The sequence below is a fragment of the Bos grunniens genome, chromosome 28 (assembly GCF_055505025.1).
Source record: "Bos grunniens cultivar Pamir isolate PY7600 chromosome 28, Bosgru_T2T1.0, whole genome shotgun sequence".
Classification (NCBI taxonomy): domain Eukaryota; kingdom Metazoa; phylum Chordata; class Mammalia; order Artiodactyla; family Bovidae; genus Bos; species Bos grunniens.
Genome location: NC_141192.1, coordinates 10319865 through 10336045, shown reverse-complemented (window position 1 = coordinate 10336045; position 16181 = coordinate 10319865). Strand labels below are relative to the sequence as shown.

The window sequence follows — 16181 nt, the reverse complement described above, 5'->3', positions numbered from 1 at the left end:
ATCCCAGGCCCATTGGAGAGCCCGATGGGGCTCAGAGCTGGCAGCCCAGGTGTTCCTGGACTTCCACCTGGAGGCCTTCCCAGGTCGGGCAGTCAAGGGCCTGAGAGTCTCTGAACTCTGGGAACCTCCCTTCCCCCACACCTGTGTGGCAGGGCTTGTCACCCGGTGATGAGGGACGGTGAGGGGTGGGGGTAGGGGGTTGAGGGGCCCAGCCTAACTCCTGGCTGAGTTTGTAGTGTTTTCCCAGGGTGAAGAGGCAAACTTCTGGACTCCTGCGGTAGTTGCTGCCACCCTGTCCATTTTTGCACTGTTTGTGGCAGACCCTGAGTACGGAGAGTTGGTCCTAAGGGGTATGGGTTAGAGTAGGACTTAGACACTTCTGGCTCTGAGGGTGAGTCGGAACCGAGTGGGGAGCCTGTGGACTTGAGGCCCTCTTTCCCCTCTGAGTGATAGTGCCCCTAGGCTGAGGTATGATATGATATCCTTCCTGTATGTGAGATTCCCTTGGGCAGTGAGGCAGCCTACAGGCCTGCCTTACGACCATCTCATTTACCCATTTCCCTTGAAAGTCGCCTGTCTCTTCCTAGACTTCTCCCCTTGGGCCTCCCTGTTCCATTGGCCTGTGAATGGTCCCCAGCACACAGTGGGCTCTGAGGACCTGGAGAGTCGAAGGCCTGTGGTGCGCTGTTTGGAGGTGCAGCAGGGCCCCCAACTCTGTTGGGAATATGGCTGCTCTTCCTGGGGATTGGCTTGTGGGCAGATACAAGTACTGGGAGCCTCAGAGGTCAGGTGGAAAGGTTGAATCTTGGTCAATGGCCAGGTCTGGAGAATGAGGTAGGGAGGAGCCAGCAGAATAACTTGGTAGAGTTTTAGCTTGGTATATGGGTGGATAGTGTTGTCAGGTCAGCACAGTTCCACTGGGTTCTTTGCCTGAGGCTGTCACATGGCCCAAATCAAAGGGTTGGCAGGGCTATATTCATTTCTGGAGGATTTGGGGCAGAATTTAGTTCCTTGTTGTTTGTTTTAGTACTGAGGCCCTGTTTCCTTGCTAACCGTCAGCCAGGGTTCCCCTGAACTGCTGGAACTTCTCTCTGCTCTTTGCAGGTAGCTCCTCTGTCTTAGATCCAGCAACAATGCATTGCATCCTCATACTTGGAATATGACTACTTCTGCCCTCAGCTGGGAGAAAGCTCTGCTTTTAAGGGCTCATCTAATTACATTGGACCCACTCAGATAGTTTCCCTATTTTAAGTAAATTGATTATTCATCTTGATTACATCCGCAAAATCTCATTTGTCCTTTTATATGGTTATAAATTATACTTCCTGTTTTTCCTTTTTTTTTTACTTTGCTCAGTAAAAAGATGGCAACTAAAATATTTCTGAAGTCTTCCCAGAGATCTGTGGATTTAGTGAACACACTTAATTTTACTTTATCCTAAAACCCCACAGAAGTTAAGATAAAGGGAATTTTAAAAAATGAATCACTCTACAAGGACATGGAGAATGGCAAAGGAAGCAAAAGCAAGAAAAAAATGTTCAAATCAGGAATTAGATGGGTGAGTGACCCACTTTGAAATGTAGGAGTTGGTGTCACCATATTATTTTAGGGGGGCTTGGAGGGGAGGAGCCTCAGAGCTGGCTGAATATAAGAACTGAAGGCAGTTCATGTGGTTAAACGCCTTTCTTGTCTCCATGGTGCTTGGTGACTGCATTTTCTCTTTAGTGGGACATTGGAGATTCCTTGTGCTGAAGGAAAAACCAAGGGCCTGGGAGATTCCAGTTGTTCTTAGTAAAGCCTTCTATCCCACTTGGCTTCTAGAACTCTGACAGCCAGCCCCTTACCTTCCAAGCAGGAGATTAAGAGACCTCACTGAGGAACCTGACTGACCTAAAGATGTCGACAACATGGACTTATAGCAGATGGGCCAGTCAGATCGCCCTGCACAGAAACTCACCTACCTGCCCAGGGACTCAGTGCTTCTAGTCAATTCTTAGGCATTTACTTCTAGTCATGAGGATTACTAATGATTGCTAATACCTGACGAAAGCACCTAATGTGAAAGGAAGCAAAACAAATGGGGCAGGGGGAGCAACTTGAAATAAATATTCTACTTGGAGAATATTTTGAAAAAAATTAGACATTTTCTCAGAGAGATAAGAGAAGTACCCATGAAAAAGGAATAGGATACTATACAAAAGGAACATTTAGGGAACAAACAAAAAATTAAAATTTTCAAAGAATAAGGGCAGAGCAAAAATATCAAACCATTAGAATAATTATAAATTTTAAAGAGTTTTCTGGAAAATAGACAAGAAAGATGAAGAAGAGATGGATAATAGAGAAGAAGAGGTAAGATGTTTAAAGAATCAGCTCAGGTTCCCATATCCATTAATAGGAGTGGCAGAGAAAAATGCAAGTGGGAAAATCACCCGGAAAAAAGTTTCCTAGAAGGATATAGGTTTCCATATCAGATGGACTCATCAAATGTTGAGCTGAGTGGATGAAGATAGGCCAGTACCCTGATCAGTTAGCCCAGTACCTTGAAATGTCAGGGTGCTGGGAAGAAAAGGATGATCTTACAAGTTTACAGAGAGAAAGAAACAGGTTAAGTACAAAATCAGGAATCTGAGTGGTTTCAGACTTCCCATTACCCTGGAATGAAGATGATGTTAGGGCACTGCCTTTAGTGTTCTCAGTAGAAATGGCTCCCAACCTAGAATTCTATACACAGCCAAACTTATTCACAAATGAAGGTAAAGTAAAGATGTTTTCAGACATACAGGGTCTGAAAAATTTTCTTCTTGCCCTGAAGATTTCTTCCCCAAAGATGAGCAAAGACTGGCTCTTTCATAGGCTGTATCCCAAATGAGGCCGAAGGAGTTCTTCTGGGCACCAGTCCAGATTAAAGTAGCTCAGAAGGTTCCAGGAGAAATTTCTTCTGGAAGAAGAACTAGAAATAGAACATCTGATGTGAGTGAACTTATTGAGAGGAGATTTGGACAACTGACATTGAATTGGGGGTTGAATATTAATAAATTCATAGAAAATTAAACAGAAAAAATGAGAATTATTGACTCTAGAGAACAAAAAAGTTGTCTAGGAAAAGTAATCATGGCTTACATGGCTCGCTGTGATGACTCACGTGGTCCTAATAATGTAGACTCTGAAAATTAGTGTCGCCGTGGGTATGATTGGAGTGGAGATATGGGAAAGGAGTGTGAGGGGAGTGGTTTGGGACAGGTGGCTTGTACAGGAGTAGAGTTACATTTTCGTCTTCAGGGCAGGAAGTGGTGAGGTAACACCTAACAGTGAAAAACCAGGGAATAGTAATACAAGCATAGCATGTACTGAATTTTCTAAGACATTTGGAATGTTAACATCAAGACCAGCTAGAAGTTAAGGGAGCCCCTGGAAAGGGGCTGGGGCCTTGGGGCCTAGGATCTGTTTTTGTTTTTTGTTTTTTTTCTGAACACAGCATTTGCAATCATTGATTCTTGCAGGGATATGTTCAGGAATAATTAAAAAAAAAATGAAAATAGCATATCTGGAACACGTGGCCTGTGATAAGGGCAAGTATTGTTTCACAGAGCTCAGATGTGTATGGGAGTATGTGTGCATTGGATTGATTGTTCAGTGTGATTCTTGTGTGTGCTAAGTTGCTTCAGCTGTGTTTGACTCTTTGCGACCCTGTGGACTGTAGCCCGCCAGGCTCCTTTGTCCATGGGACTCTCCAGGCAGGAATACTGAAGAGCTTCTTACTGTGGGCCATCGTAAAAAATTTGAAAGCCATTGTCAGTGGCTTCTCATCGCCAGTTCTCTTTGTACACTTGTGAATTGTCTAAGTATTTTACAGTTCAGCATGTGCTACCTTTTTAATTAAATAAAGCCGAGAGACGGAGGAGGCAACAATCTTACAAGTTAATATAATCCCAAAGTAGATGAGCCCTGTTTACAGTGATTGCAGAGGTCATCACACTTGTGGGGCCAGCACCCTCCACCAGCAGTGGCCTCAGTTTACATTTTAGTACAAAGGTGGTCATGGTAAGTGCCACAATAGAAGCCTTTTTAGAAAATCACTTGTAAGCCTACCAACCCACGAAGCCATTTTCATGGTTTTAGCTTCCATTTTGACCTTTAACCACAAGCTTACAAATTGTTTCATAATTGCAAGCTAGGATATTTAGATTTTGAATGCTTAACTCGTATTCTCCTTCTTCTTTTGGTTTCTTTCCTTGAGGCAAGCTCCTGAGTCATGAGTTTATTGGATTAAGGGTAGGATTTCTTTTTTTTTTTTATGTCTATAACTGTATTGCTTACCAAAGGGTAGTAACACTTTATTCCACTCCCAGCAAGGTATGAATGCAACAGCCTCACCATGGGGTGATTTTGTTAAAATAAAAAGTGTAAAACAATATCTGTGAGTTGTCTTTAATTTCATTTCCAGTGACTTTGAGTAGTTTTCCATCTAGGAATTGTTTTGTTCTTCAGTTTTAGAATACTGCCCATATCCTTTGTCCATTGGTCTAAAATCAGTCTTCTATTAAGTGTGAATTTCTTTGTGTTGGAAATAGTATTTACCTTTTGTCATAATCACTACAGCTGCAGATAATTTATCATTTGTTTCCTTTTTAATTTTAATGTTACTTTTAATTGTTATATGGGAATTTAAAAGCATATCTGTTCTATATTGATAATTTTGTACTTCACTTAGCTTAAATGTGAAGGATACCCTGTTCTTGAGTGTGTGTGTGTGTTTACTATTTAGATAGACTTTAGTGTATTATTCAATTCCTCTCAGGTTGCTAACCAGCTATCTTAACACTGAAATAATTCTGACTTTCCCTCTTGTTTTAAGAAGTTGATGTTTGGACAAACACAATGCCTCCTGCTTGCCGCGTAAAGGCTTTATTCTGTTATAATAACTTTTGGAGTTGAGACAGTTTGAGGACTTGGAATTAAATAATTGTTTTCTCTACAGAAAACACAACATAGCTTTTGGAGAGTTTTCAGTTGTGGTGGTCATTAGTAGCTGTGAAAATTTATCTTCTGTTAAGAAGCAGAATTTTTAGTCTGTGTATTTAGGGTATTCAGGGTAAATGCTTTTGGTGCTGACTGAATTCGTTAGCTGGTAGAGAGCTGAGTTTCGCCTTCCTCTGATGTGACTCTACTCGGGTTAGCAACTATGGTGAGAAGTGAGGGACCATAGTCACTCGAGTCATTTTGGCTGGCTTCTGGGTTGGATCTGGTTCTAGTTACAGCACCACCATCCTCGTCACCTTCTGGGGTTCTTTGAAATGTGGGTAACACCTCAGGCTGGTGGGGGAGCACTCATCAGTCTTTTCTCCTTCCCTGAAGTTCTGAAGCTGCCAAGCCAGACCTCAGATGCTCTTTGCCTTCATTCCGCCCCAAACCCAAGGCTCTGTGTTGGAGGATGTGGCTTAGGCTGGAGTCCAAACAGATCTCACTTTTACCTCCTTGCAGTTAAATTCAGAACTTGCCTATGTGGGGACCTGGATCTTCTGGCTGAAGCTCAGGACCTGCCTCTCTACCCACCCTGGTCCCAGGACAGAGCTGGTGGGTCAAGAGCAAGAGGCAGCTTTCCCTTGCTGCTCCTTCGACGGCGTGTGGTGCGGGACCCCTCTCCCCACCCCCCGCTCAGTCGAGCGCCTTCTCTCCCCATGGGGAGGAGTAAACAAGGGGTGAAGAAAGACTAAACTGCACTGTTTCCATTCAACAGCTTCCTCTTCTGTGGGTTGGAATGGGGAAATAAGTGTCATTAAAACACCCTACCCCAAGACCTCATACGGTTATTTTGGTCCAGCAAAAATGATGCAACGTTCAAGCGAGTGTTCTGGGGGTGAGTGGCAGGCATGTAAGGGGACGTATCTGGGGGTGATACATCATCTCATGGATGATTAGGGTGTTTCTTTCTGATTATTCCCTAGCATGGACCTGGCTAGTATAGTCTGAGTGGTTAAGTTACCATGGAGTGAAGGCTTGGGGTTTATATCACGGTTGTTGAGATTCTCTATGTGTGGGTTTGAACCCTGACATTTATAAAGGCAGAGTTATTTCCTGGTTGGGTCTTTATGGGGTGAGACCCTGGGAGCCCAGTGGAAGAGGGGGGAACAGGTGCTGAGAAAACCAGCCCCCTGCAGAGAACCCACACTGCAGATCACTGGCTCCCTGCAGTGTGCATGACAAGGAGCTCGCTGTGGCCATTCCATGTTCTCCCCATGTACGTGGCCGGAGCAGAAGGAGATCAGGGATCTCCGGGTGGAGAGTCCCTGTGTCACCTCAGGGTCATCATTGTTCAGAGGCCCTGGGCTAGGGGGCAGGGATGAGGTCTGCCCTGCTATGGAAAGCATACAGGCCAGTGGTAATTAGCTGGTGTCTTTGTGGAGCCAAGATCCAGGAGAAGGAAGGGAGCCTGGCTTTGTTTACTGCTTCAGAGCTTTAAGGAGAGTTCTTTACTACGGTTAGGTTAAATAACTCCAAGGAGCACCCCTTAGGATTCCTGAACTTCAGGGTATTGTGCCTGAGCAGCCCTCCCCAATCTCTGGGGACCTTAGGGATCGGCCCCATTTTATTTGAGGCCTTGAGAGGCAGACGCTTGCTCAGGGTCAGGTCATGTGGCCGAAGGAAGGAGTGTGTCCAAGAGTTCCTGTTCATCTCCTTGCAGCCGTCCTGTGTGGCCCAGGCTGTGTTCAGGCCTTCTGTGTCCTTACCGGGAGCTGTGTTCATGTGTATTCTGGGAGGGGAGTGTTGTAGAGATGCTGCTCTGCTGGTGGGACGAGGAGGTGGGGATGGGCTGCAGGGTCACTGCCCCCTCCCTGGCTGGTTTCAGGCCAGGCAGGTTGGATACTCCCAGCTGGGCCTTGACCATACTCCCGTCCCTCTGGGAGGGAGGGGGCCAGTGGGCAGTGGTGTCCAGTCTCTGCCTGTTGGTTCTGCTCTGCGGGAAGGATGGTGGAGCAGTCAGAGTACCCATTTCCAGAGGGATGTGGTTTCATGTGCCTGCCTGGCAGCACTTTCTCATAACATTACACACCAGGGGCCAGGCCGCCAAGGCTGCCTCGGCAGGAAGGGATTCTGTGGTGGCTGCTCCACGGCAAGGCGCAGAAGCTGGTCTCTTACTGGCAGCTGTGGGTGGGTTGTCTCCCCACTGCCAGAGTAGCCTTGTTTGTTTTTGCCCTAGGCCTTGGGTTACCTCTTGTTCCTCTCCTCACCCTGGGAAGTAGGGTGAGTTCTGGGGCTAGGGGTGGGCATTTCCAGTGAGCCTCAGATCCCACCCGAGGATCAGCTTGAGGCGCCTTCCCCACCATTCAGCCACTGTTAGGCAGCAGCAGATAGTGGAGAAGTTAAGGATCCACCTGGGTTGCCATCGTGTTTCAAAAATGAACATAGTGAAGGTGGAGCATGCCCTCGGAGTGCACTCCTTCTGAGGGCACCTCCTTTGTAGGCCTTGGACACGGACAAAGGAGAGTTGGCCCCACCCTTCACCCTGTGCGGTTCAGAGTTCTATAATCTAAGCTTTACTGTAGCCCAAGGAGGCCAAAACAGTGATCCTAGAGGGTGGGAGGTTAGGCAGGGGAAGAGGGAATGGGATGAAGACTGGCTGCTGTGAGTTCACGGGACCTCTCCACCTAGGCCAGGGTGCTCTGCCTTCCTTACCTCTTGAGGGCTGAGCTTGAGAGGTTGTCTCAGAGAATGTTAGATGAACAAATGTGACTTCTCCTGACTGGCCACTGTTAGGTCATGCCCAGACTTGCTCTTCATCTCTTCTTCCCAAACTCGACTCTCACTAGTCGAGCCCTCATTTCTTCGTTTGGTTCCCTCAACTCCTGGTTGCTTAGCCCCGGGTAGCAGTGGGTGGGAAAAACGTGGATTGCGGGGACCGCTGTCTCCACCCCCACGTTGCCTTGGTGTGGGTCCTGAACGCTGTGCTTTTTGTCCTGCTGTTGGGCAAGTCATGTGACCTTTCTGAACTCCTGTTTCCCTGTTGTGAAGTGGGGGAGTAAATACCCAATGAAGAGGTGATGACCTAAATGTTTGGGAAGGTTCCCAGCAGAAGTCCACAAGACACTTTTTAGAAATTGCTATTCTCCATTCTTTCAAAAATTTTCCTCTTATTCTTTTGGCTGTTTATGGAAAGTTGACTTTGCTGATTTTTGTCTAACCTATAGCTGGCATTGATATTAAACCTATGTCTGGACTACTGAAAGACCATGGGACAATTTGGGAATTTCAGGAGTCTGTGTCTTGCCTTTGCTCCTTCCTTGGGGAGCAGATTTTGGGGAGACGGTTTGAAAAATTGAACCTGCCATCTCATCACTCTTCCTCTCTCCACAGATCCTGCTTCTCAGAAGATGCACTATTATAGATATTCTAACGCCGAGGTCAGCTGCTGGTACAAGTACCTCCTCTTCAGCTACAACATCGTCTTCTGGGTGAGTGGCTGAGAGCGGCTGTGTTCTCTGTCCTTAATTAGTAAACCGTTCTTCTTCACGTACTTTGGGTTTACCTGGCCCCCCATGAGGTGGCAGTCATTGCTCTACCCTCATGAAGCCAGTAACAAGTAAATTATAAAATAGACCATAAAGTGCTGGGGAAGGCCAAATGATTAAAGACCAGATTAAGGTGCCCTTCTTCAGCCTTGGGGGTTTAGGAAGCCTTGGGGGTTCAGGAATGCTTGGGGCTCTGACCCCGTTTCCCTCCACCCACACTCCAGGAATGCCCCAATGAGACATCAACTGTAAGGTCCTTTGTGCACACTGGACTGTGGGCCAGGCCCTGTCCTGGTTTCTAGGAGGTAAGGGTGGGCAAGGGTAGTAAAGCCCTGCCCTTGTAATGCTGGGGTTCAACTGGCAGAGGTATTAGCTTAAGAGCCTCAGAGCAGGGAAGGAGAAGCCACTTGGCCAGGGTGCTTGGGAAGGACATTCAGAAGAGAAGGCTTGTGGGCAGAGACCTGAATATTAATGAATACACAGCCATGTGGGGTCTTGGGAAGAAAGCTCTGGGTAGGGAGAGCAGCAGAGGTCCTGAGGCAGGAATGAGCTTGGCGTGTGCAAGAAACAAAAGGAATGCCATGTGGCTGGGTCTGAGTGAGTGCAGGGCATGGGCAACACAGGTTAGGACGTGGGCACAAAGAAGCCAGGTCATGTGGGACTCAGTGGTTCCCAGTAAGTAGCTGGAATTACTTTCTGCTCCTTTTAATAATGCTTGGTAGGTTATAAGTTGGATGGTGTCATCTGATTTTGGAAAGATTCTGAAGAGTGAAGAGATGGATGGTGGTCCCAAGTTCTGAGATGAAATTTGGGGCAGAAGAGTTAGAAAGATCTCTTAGCCAGATACTTGGAGTTGTCAGTTTCCTGGAAATGAAAGTCTTGGCCACCATCGGAGGAAAGGGTGACCAGATTATTGAAGGAGAGGAGAGGAGGAGTCTGAATATGGAGGTGGGGATGCTAGAGGTGGGTTGAGGAGGAGAGTCCACTCCAAAGTTGGCTGTGAGTGAGTGGCCTGAGGTCAAAGGAAGACCAGGATATTTTTGTGTCATGGAAGTCTCAAGAGGAAGCCCTTCATGTAGAGAGGAGTAGGGTGAGAACAGAATATTGACATTGGCTTTGACAAGGTGGAGGTTGTGACCTTGACCAGAACTGCTGGGGAGTGGAAACCCACCTAGAGTTGGCCCAGGAGCTAATGGGACGTGAGAGAGTGGAGACCAGTGACTCATGACAGTTCTTTCAAGGACTCTTGCCTTAATGAAAAGCAGAGAAATTGGGTACTAGCTGGAGACAGTCAAGGGGTTAAGAGGGATATCGGAGCATGTTGGTGGGATTGGTTCAGACAGAGGCAGACATTGATTCTGTGCAGGAGAACAAGACCACGTGACCATACACAGAGACTTTTTAAAACCTCCCTTTAATATAAGCACCGTTTCTGGTGTCTGGGGCTGCAGCCTGTGTCTGGGGGGACCAGATGGAGACAGGCACAGGGTGAGTGGTCATGACGCCACGTGTGCCTCTGCTGAGGATTTTGACATTTCCTATTTGGACTGGGACACTTGACAATAAGGCAGACTTACCGCACTCCTCAGCTTTTCAGCCTTGTTTTTCCAGCATCATCTCCTGATGATTTATCCGGTGGGGGGCTGGGTTTCTGTCCTGGAGAAATAGGGTGGGATTCAGTGGCTTGGCTGTTTCCCCCAGGACTTTTCTGGTCCCAGACAACCTTTCATTAGCAACCACCTCATTGCCTCTGTAGTAGAGCAGTGCTGAACATTTGAGGTGGTTCCTGTGGACCCCTCCTAATGGGAGGGCTGTGGCTGCCCCTCCCTGAGATGTGTGACGTCCAGACCTGCATCGCTACCTGTGTGGAGGGGAGCCTTCTGGCCCCTCCTGGAGTCCCCACCCACCAGCCAGATGTACAGTTCAGAGCCACCTGGTTTAGACCGGCGGTTTGACCTTTTCAGCTTTGTCCACCCAGCTGTTGTACCCCTCAGCCAGCTGGCCAGCTGTGTTTGCTGGCCTTACATCTTGACCTCTGACTCTCATCCTGATTTTTGCATCTGGAGTGAAACTCTCCTGTGGCGGCCGTGGCTGAGGGCCTGGGAATCTCCGTTTCTTCAAAGCCTCTTCAGAACAGATTCTTTGCTCTTGGGAAGCTTTACTAACCTAACCAGTATAATACACTGGCAGCAGCAAATTCAAATTGTAGAGTTCATGAATCCAGAATTGTAGCAGGTCTGTTTGGTTATTGAAGGGGGCTGCAGTGTTATCAGAGTTTTGCAGAATTGGCTATGTGTGTGGTTGAGAGCTAATCATTTTTTAGTTGGTGTCCACTGGGGCAGAATGGGATGGAACAAAAAGGAACAGTCAGGAAAACAAGGACGGAGAGCTTGGTTGGGAAAATGAGAGGGGGAGGCCGCCTGGCCCCTCCCTGCTGAGTTCTAGGCACAGATTTTCTGTCTTCTGTGCAGGGGCTGGAAATGTGGAGTGAGGTCTGAGAACTGGGATGTAGAGCCCTTCGAGAAGTACATGGTGCAGCCGGGGCTCCTGGGTGCCAGTCTGGACTCCCACCAGAGCTAATTTCTTTATGAATTGCTCTCACCTGCCTGCTTCCTGCTTCACAAGGTTTCTGAAAATGTGTAATATGGTATGCCTTCTCAGAGGAGTTTTCTTTTTTAAATGGAGAAAATACAGAAATAAAACAATATAATGAAACATCCCCCAACCCCATCCCACCACCACCACCATGCTCCCATCAACTGGCTTCAAAAGTTACCAACTCAGCCGATCTTGTTTAATTTATGTCTTCTTCCACCTTGGATTATTTTGCTGGATCGTTTTGCCGAGAGTTTTTCTTTGATTTTGATGAATTAACAGTGAGCAGTGGAGCAGGATGACAGCCTTAATGGTGGACTTGGGCTCAGTAGGCAGGTTTGAATATGAAGAAGCAACTTGTTGATTCTTTGACCAGTTCTAGGTGCTGAAACAAGCAGAGGTTTTGTTTAGCAGGTTGCCCCATCCAGAATTATTTTCACAGTAACATTCTTTATAGCAAATACCTGTAGTACTCTTCTTTAAGCTGTCTCTTTCCAACTTTAGGACCAAGATTTTTCCATGGAACATTTAATACTTACTGGAGGCAAGAAACACGGATGCCCCAGTATTTGTGTCTGTTCTGAATTGCATGTTTTACTAGGTGAGCATGGAGCTGGGCTTCATGGGGTTTTCATCACAGGGATGTCAGGGAAATGCTGCCAACACAGCATTTTGAGGACACTAATATTTTTTACCCTTCTTTTGGTTTTTTAAATTTATAATCATTCCTTGGTTGTGTTAGATCTGTCTCTAGGGTGGACTCTCACTTTGACATAGGGAAATGCAAATCAAAACCACAATGAGATACCACTTCTCACCCCTTAGAATGCGTATTATTAAAAACAAGAACATAACAAATGTTGGCGAGGATGCAGAGCGATTGGAATCCCTATGCACCATTGGTGAGAATGGTGCAGCTGCTGTGGAAAAAAAGTATGATGGTTCCTCCAGAAGTGAAAAAATTTACCGAATGATGCAGGCATTCTCCTTCTGGGCATATATCAAGAAGAATTTAAAGCAGGATTTTGAAGAGGTATTTGCACACCCTTGTTTATAGCAGCATTATTCACAATAGCTGAGAGGTAGAAGCCACCCTGGTGTCTACTGAAGGTTGAATGGATAAACAAAATGTAGTCTATACGTGCCATGGACTATTCGGTTCAGTTCAGTTCAGTTGCTCAGTCATGTCTGACTCTTTGTGACCCCATGGACTGCAGCACGCCAGGCCTCCTTGTCCATTGCCAGCTCTTGGAGTTTACTCAGACTCATGTCCATTGAATTGGTGATGCCATCCAACCATCTCATCCATGGAATATTACTCAGCCTTAAAAAATAAGGGAGATTCCTACATGTACTCCCACATGGGTAAACCTTGAGGACATTATGCTAAGTGAAATGAGCCAGACACAAAAGGACAAGCACTCTATGATTCCACTTATATGAGGTACGTAGAGTAGTCAGAGACAGAAAGTAGAATGGTGGGAACTAGGGACTGCGGGAAGGGAAAGTGGGAAGTTACTGTTGAACAGGGTGTCAGTTTTACAAGATGGAAAGATACCTGTGGATGGAGGTGATGGTTTGACAATTCTGTGAATGTACTTAATGCCACTGAGTAGTCTTACTTAAAAATGGTTAAGATGGTTAGTTTTATATTATGTGTTCAGTTCAGTTCAGTTCAGTTGCTCAGTCGTGTCTGACTCTGCGACCCTATGAATCACAGCACACCAGGCCTCCCTGTCCATCACCAACTCCCGGAGTTCACTCAGACTCACGTCCATCGAGTCAGTGATGCCATCCAGTCATCTCATCCTCATCGTCCCCTTCTCCTCCTGCCCCCAATCCCTCCCAGCATCAGAGTCTTTTCCAATGAGTCAACTCTTCGCATGAGGTGGCCAAAGTACTGGAGTTTCAGCTTTAGCATCATTCCTTCCAAAGAAATCCCAGGGCTGATCTCCTTCAGAATGGACTAGTTGGATCTCCTTGCAGTCCAAGGGACTCTCAAGAGTCTTCTCCAACACCACAGTTCAAAAGCATCAGTTCTTCGGTGCTCAGCCTTCTTCATAGTCCAACTCTCACATCCATACATGACCACAGGAAAAACCATGGCCTTGACTAGACAGACCTTTGTTGGCAAAGTAATGTCTCTGCTTTTCAATATGCTATCTAGGTTGGTCATAACTTTCCTTCCAAGGAGTAAGCGTCTTTTAATTTCATGGCTCCAATCACCATCTGCAGTGATTTTGGAGCCCCAAAAAATAGAGTCTGACACTATTTCCTCTGTTTCCCTGTCTATTTCCCATTGAAGTGATGGGACCAGATGCCATGATCTTCGTTTTCTGAATGTTGAGCTTTAAGCCAACGTTTTCACTCTCCACTTTGACTTTCATCAAGAGGCTTTTTAGTTCCTCTTCACTTTCTGCCGTAAGGGTGGTGTCCTCTGCATATCTGAGGTTATTGATATTTCTCCCGGCAATCTTGATTCCAGCTTGTGTTTCTTCCAGTCCAGCGTTTCTCACGATGTACTCTGCATAGAAGTTAAATAAGCAGGGTGACAATATACAGCCTTGACATACTCCTTTTCCTATTTGGAACCAGTCTGTTGTTCCATGTCCAGTTCTAACTGTTGCTTCTTGACCTGCATACAGATTTCTCAAGAGGCAGGTCAGGTGGTCTGATATTCCCATCTCTTTCAGAATTTTCCACAGTTTATTGTGATCCACACAGTCAAAGGCTTTGGCATAGTCAATAAAGCAGAAATAGATGTTTTTCTGGAACTCTCTTGCTTTTTCCATGATGCGGCGGATGTTAGCAATTTGATCTCTGGTTCCTCTGCCTTTTCTAAAACCAGCTTGAACATCAGGAAGTTCACGGTTCACATACTGCTGAAGCCTGGCTTGGAGAATTTTGAGCATTTCTTTACTAGCGTGTGAGATGAGTGCAATTGTGCAGTAGTTTGAGCATTCTTTGGCATTGCCTTTCTTTGGGATTGGAATGAAAACTGACCTTTTCCAGTACTTTACTGCAATTAATTTTCCTTTTTAAAAAATTATTTATTTATTTTTGTCTGTGCTGGGTCTTCATTGCTGCACGGGCTTTTCTTTAGTTGCAGCAAGCGGGAGCTACTCTCAGTTGCGATGTGCAGACCCCTCAGTGCGGTGGCTTCTCTTGTTGAGGAGCACAGTCTCCAGGGCTTCAGTAGTTGTAGCATGTGGGCTCAGAGGTTGCTGCTCACAGGCTGTAGAGCACAGGCTCAGTGTTTGTGGCACACGGGCTTAGTTGCTCTGTGGCATGTGGGATCCTCCCGGACCAGAGATGGAACCCGTGTCTCCTGCATTGGCAAGCAGGTTCTTTACCACTGAGCCACCAGGGAAGCCTCACTATGATTAAAATTCTTGAAATATCTCACTTTGACTTCAGAGGAAGGGAAGCTGAGAGAGGCATATACAGCCTTTGTCTTTGTTCATTCTCACCCCACCTGATTCTGGAGAGAATTTGGGCTTCCCTGGTTTTACTGAGTGTATCCTCAATGAGGGATGATTCCGATGATGCTGGCAACTCCAGGATTGCTTACCACCTCAAACACTGAGTTTAATCTGCAAAGGTTCTGATGAAGCCCTTGCCAGGATCTATTTCAGAGATGGATTAAAAGTGTAGAACCGAGGCCCCTGGTAGGCACAGACGATCAGCCTGTTTCACAGAGAGCCCCTGCCCTGGGCCTTCTCAGTGACATGAGCCACAGCTTCCTTGCTTGTAAAATGCAGGAATTCGCTCCTAAGCCTCATGTGCAGCCTGTTTCTGGGTGAGAAACATGGACATTTGTGTTCTGTGACTAGCATGGCTTGAGGCCCCTTCCTTCAAAGTAACAGATGCCTCCCATGAGTAGGGTAAGCATGTAATTTGTGGTCCAAGTTGGGAAACTTTAAAGAATGAAAGAGAGGTTTTTAAGAATTTTGCCGTAACAGCAGATGTGCCCCAGGACTGCCCCAGGCAAAACAGGACAGTCCCTAATCCTAACCCTGCCCAAGAGAGGCAAAGCCAGTCTAACGTGGAAGGACTTAACAGCAGCTCCCTGCCCTCGCTCCTGTTTGTGGCCTCTCTGTGGGTGGACAGTCTCTTTGTCTGACCCTACAATGGGCTGTTGACTCTGGATCGTTCTAACCACTAGAGAATTGCCCTTATTTGAGCTGAACTCTGTCCATGTGATATTGGACCCCAAGGCCTGATCCCCACACAGATGGTTTCTCTGCTTCCGTTTCTTGGTTGTTTAATGCAATTAGAATGGAAAAGTCTAGTGTTTAATAATGTTTGTAGAGTATTTCGCTTTCACTGCTGAGAAGTATTACCTTTTCCCCTTCCAGTTTTATATACTGAACTTTTGTATTTGCCTGGAAATTCTGGAGAACTACACAAGGCCTCCCAGCTTTACTGTGTTCCCTCCTACAGGCTCCATTTTCCTGTCTGTGGTCACTCAGTTTCACTTGGTGAAAGTATCCTCATCATCTTGCAGTCTGAGTTTTCGTATTAGCATCACTTAGGATAGAGCATTCCAGGTTGCCAAGTAGACTTCCTGACCAGGTCTTTGAAAATTCCCTTATCGGACATTTAGGTTGTCTTTCTACTATCCTGGATAAGGACGCTGTGATTAGCTTTTGTAACACAGATTCTTGCCTTTGGGGAAAGGACGAGAAATTATTTGCTGGGATAGGTTCCCAAGGGTGAGATTAAATGGGTCAGAAGGTGTATCCATTGTTTTGACTGGCCTGACACATTTATATAATCATATTCACCAGAAGGACTGCCCCAGTTCAGAGGAAATAGATTGCCTTATCGTTTGGCGCACACGGGTATGTGTTTGTTTGTGTATTTTTCCATATTTTGGCTTGCCAAGACAGAGGGCAAGGATTGCTTAACTATAGACTCCACTTGAACTGGGAGTGGCTGATCCTTGCAGGCCCTCAGCTCCTGATCTCATTGGTTCAGGTGCATCTGAGGCTGGGACCACCAGGAGGAATTTGCAATGATGGGCAGTATGTGTACTGTGATTATTGCCTGGGACATGTGATTATTACACACTCA

The 16181-nt window shown here is 46.3% G+C and overlaps 1 protein-coding gene across 9 annotated transcripts in view; it reads left to right on the top strand.

The window, feature by feature from the left end:
* The window catches only part of TSPAN14 (tetraspanin 14), a 57661-nt gene that overhangs the window by 17718 nt on the left and 23762 nt on the right, over positions 1-16181 (top strand). For all 9 annotated transcript variants that reach the window (XR_015156718.1, XR_015156717.1, XM_086381693.1 and 6 more), the window contains exon 2: positions 8356-8453. Coding sequence is in view for 7 of the 9 variants with exons in the window: in XM_086381693.1 (XP_086237819.1) it covers positions 8373-8453 (81 nt within the window). In the remaining 2 variants the exon portion in view is untranslated. The remainder of the gene's footprint in view (positions 1-8355; positions 8454-16181) is intronic.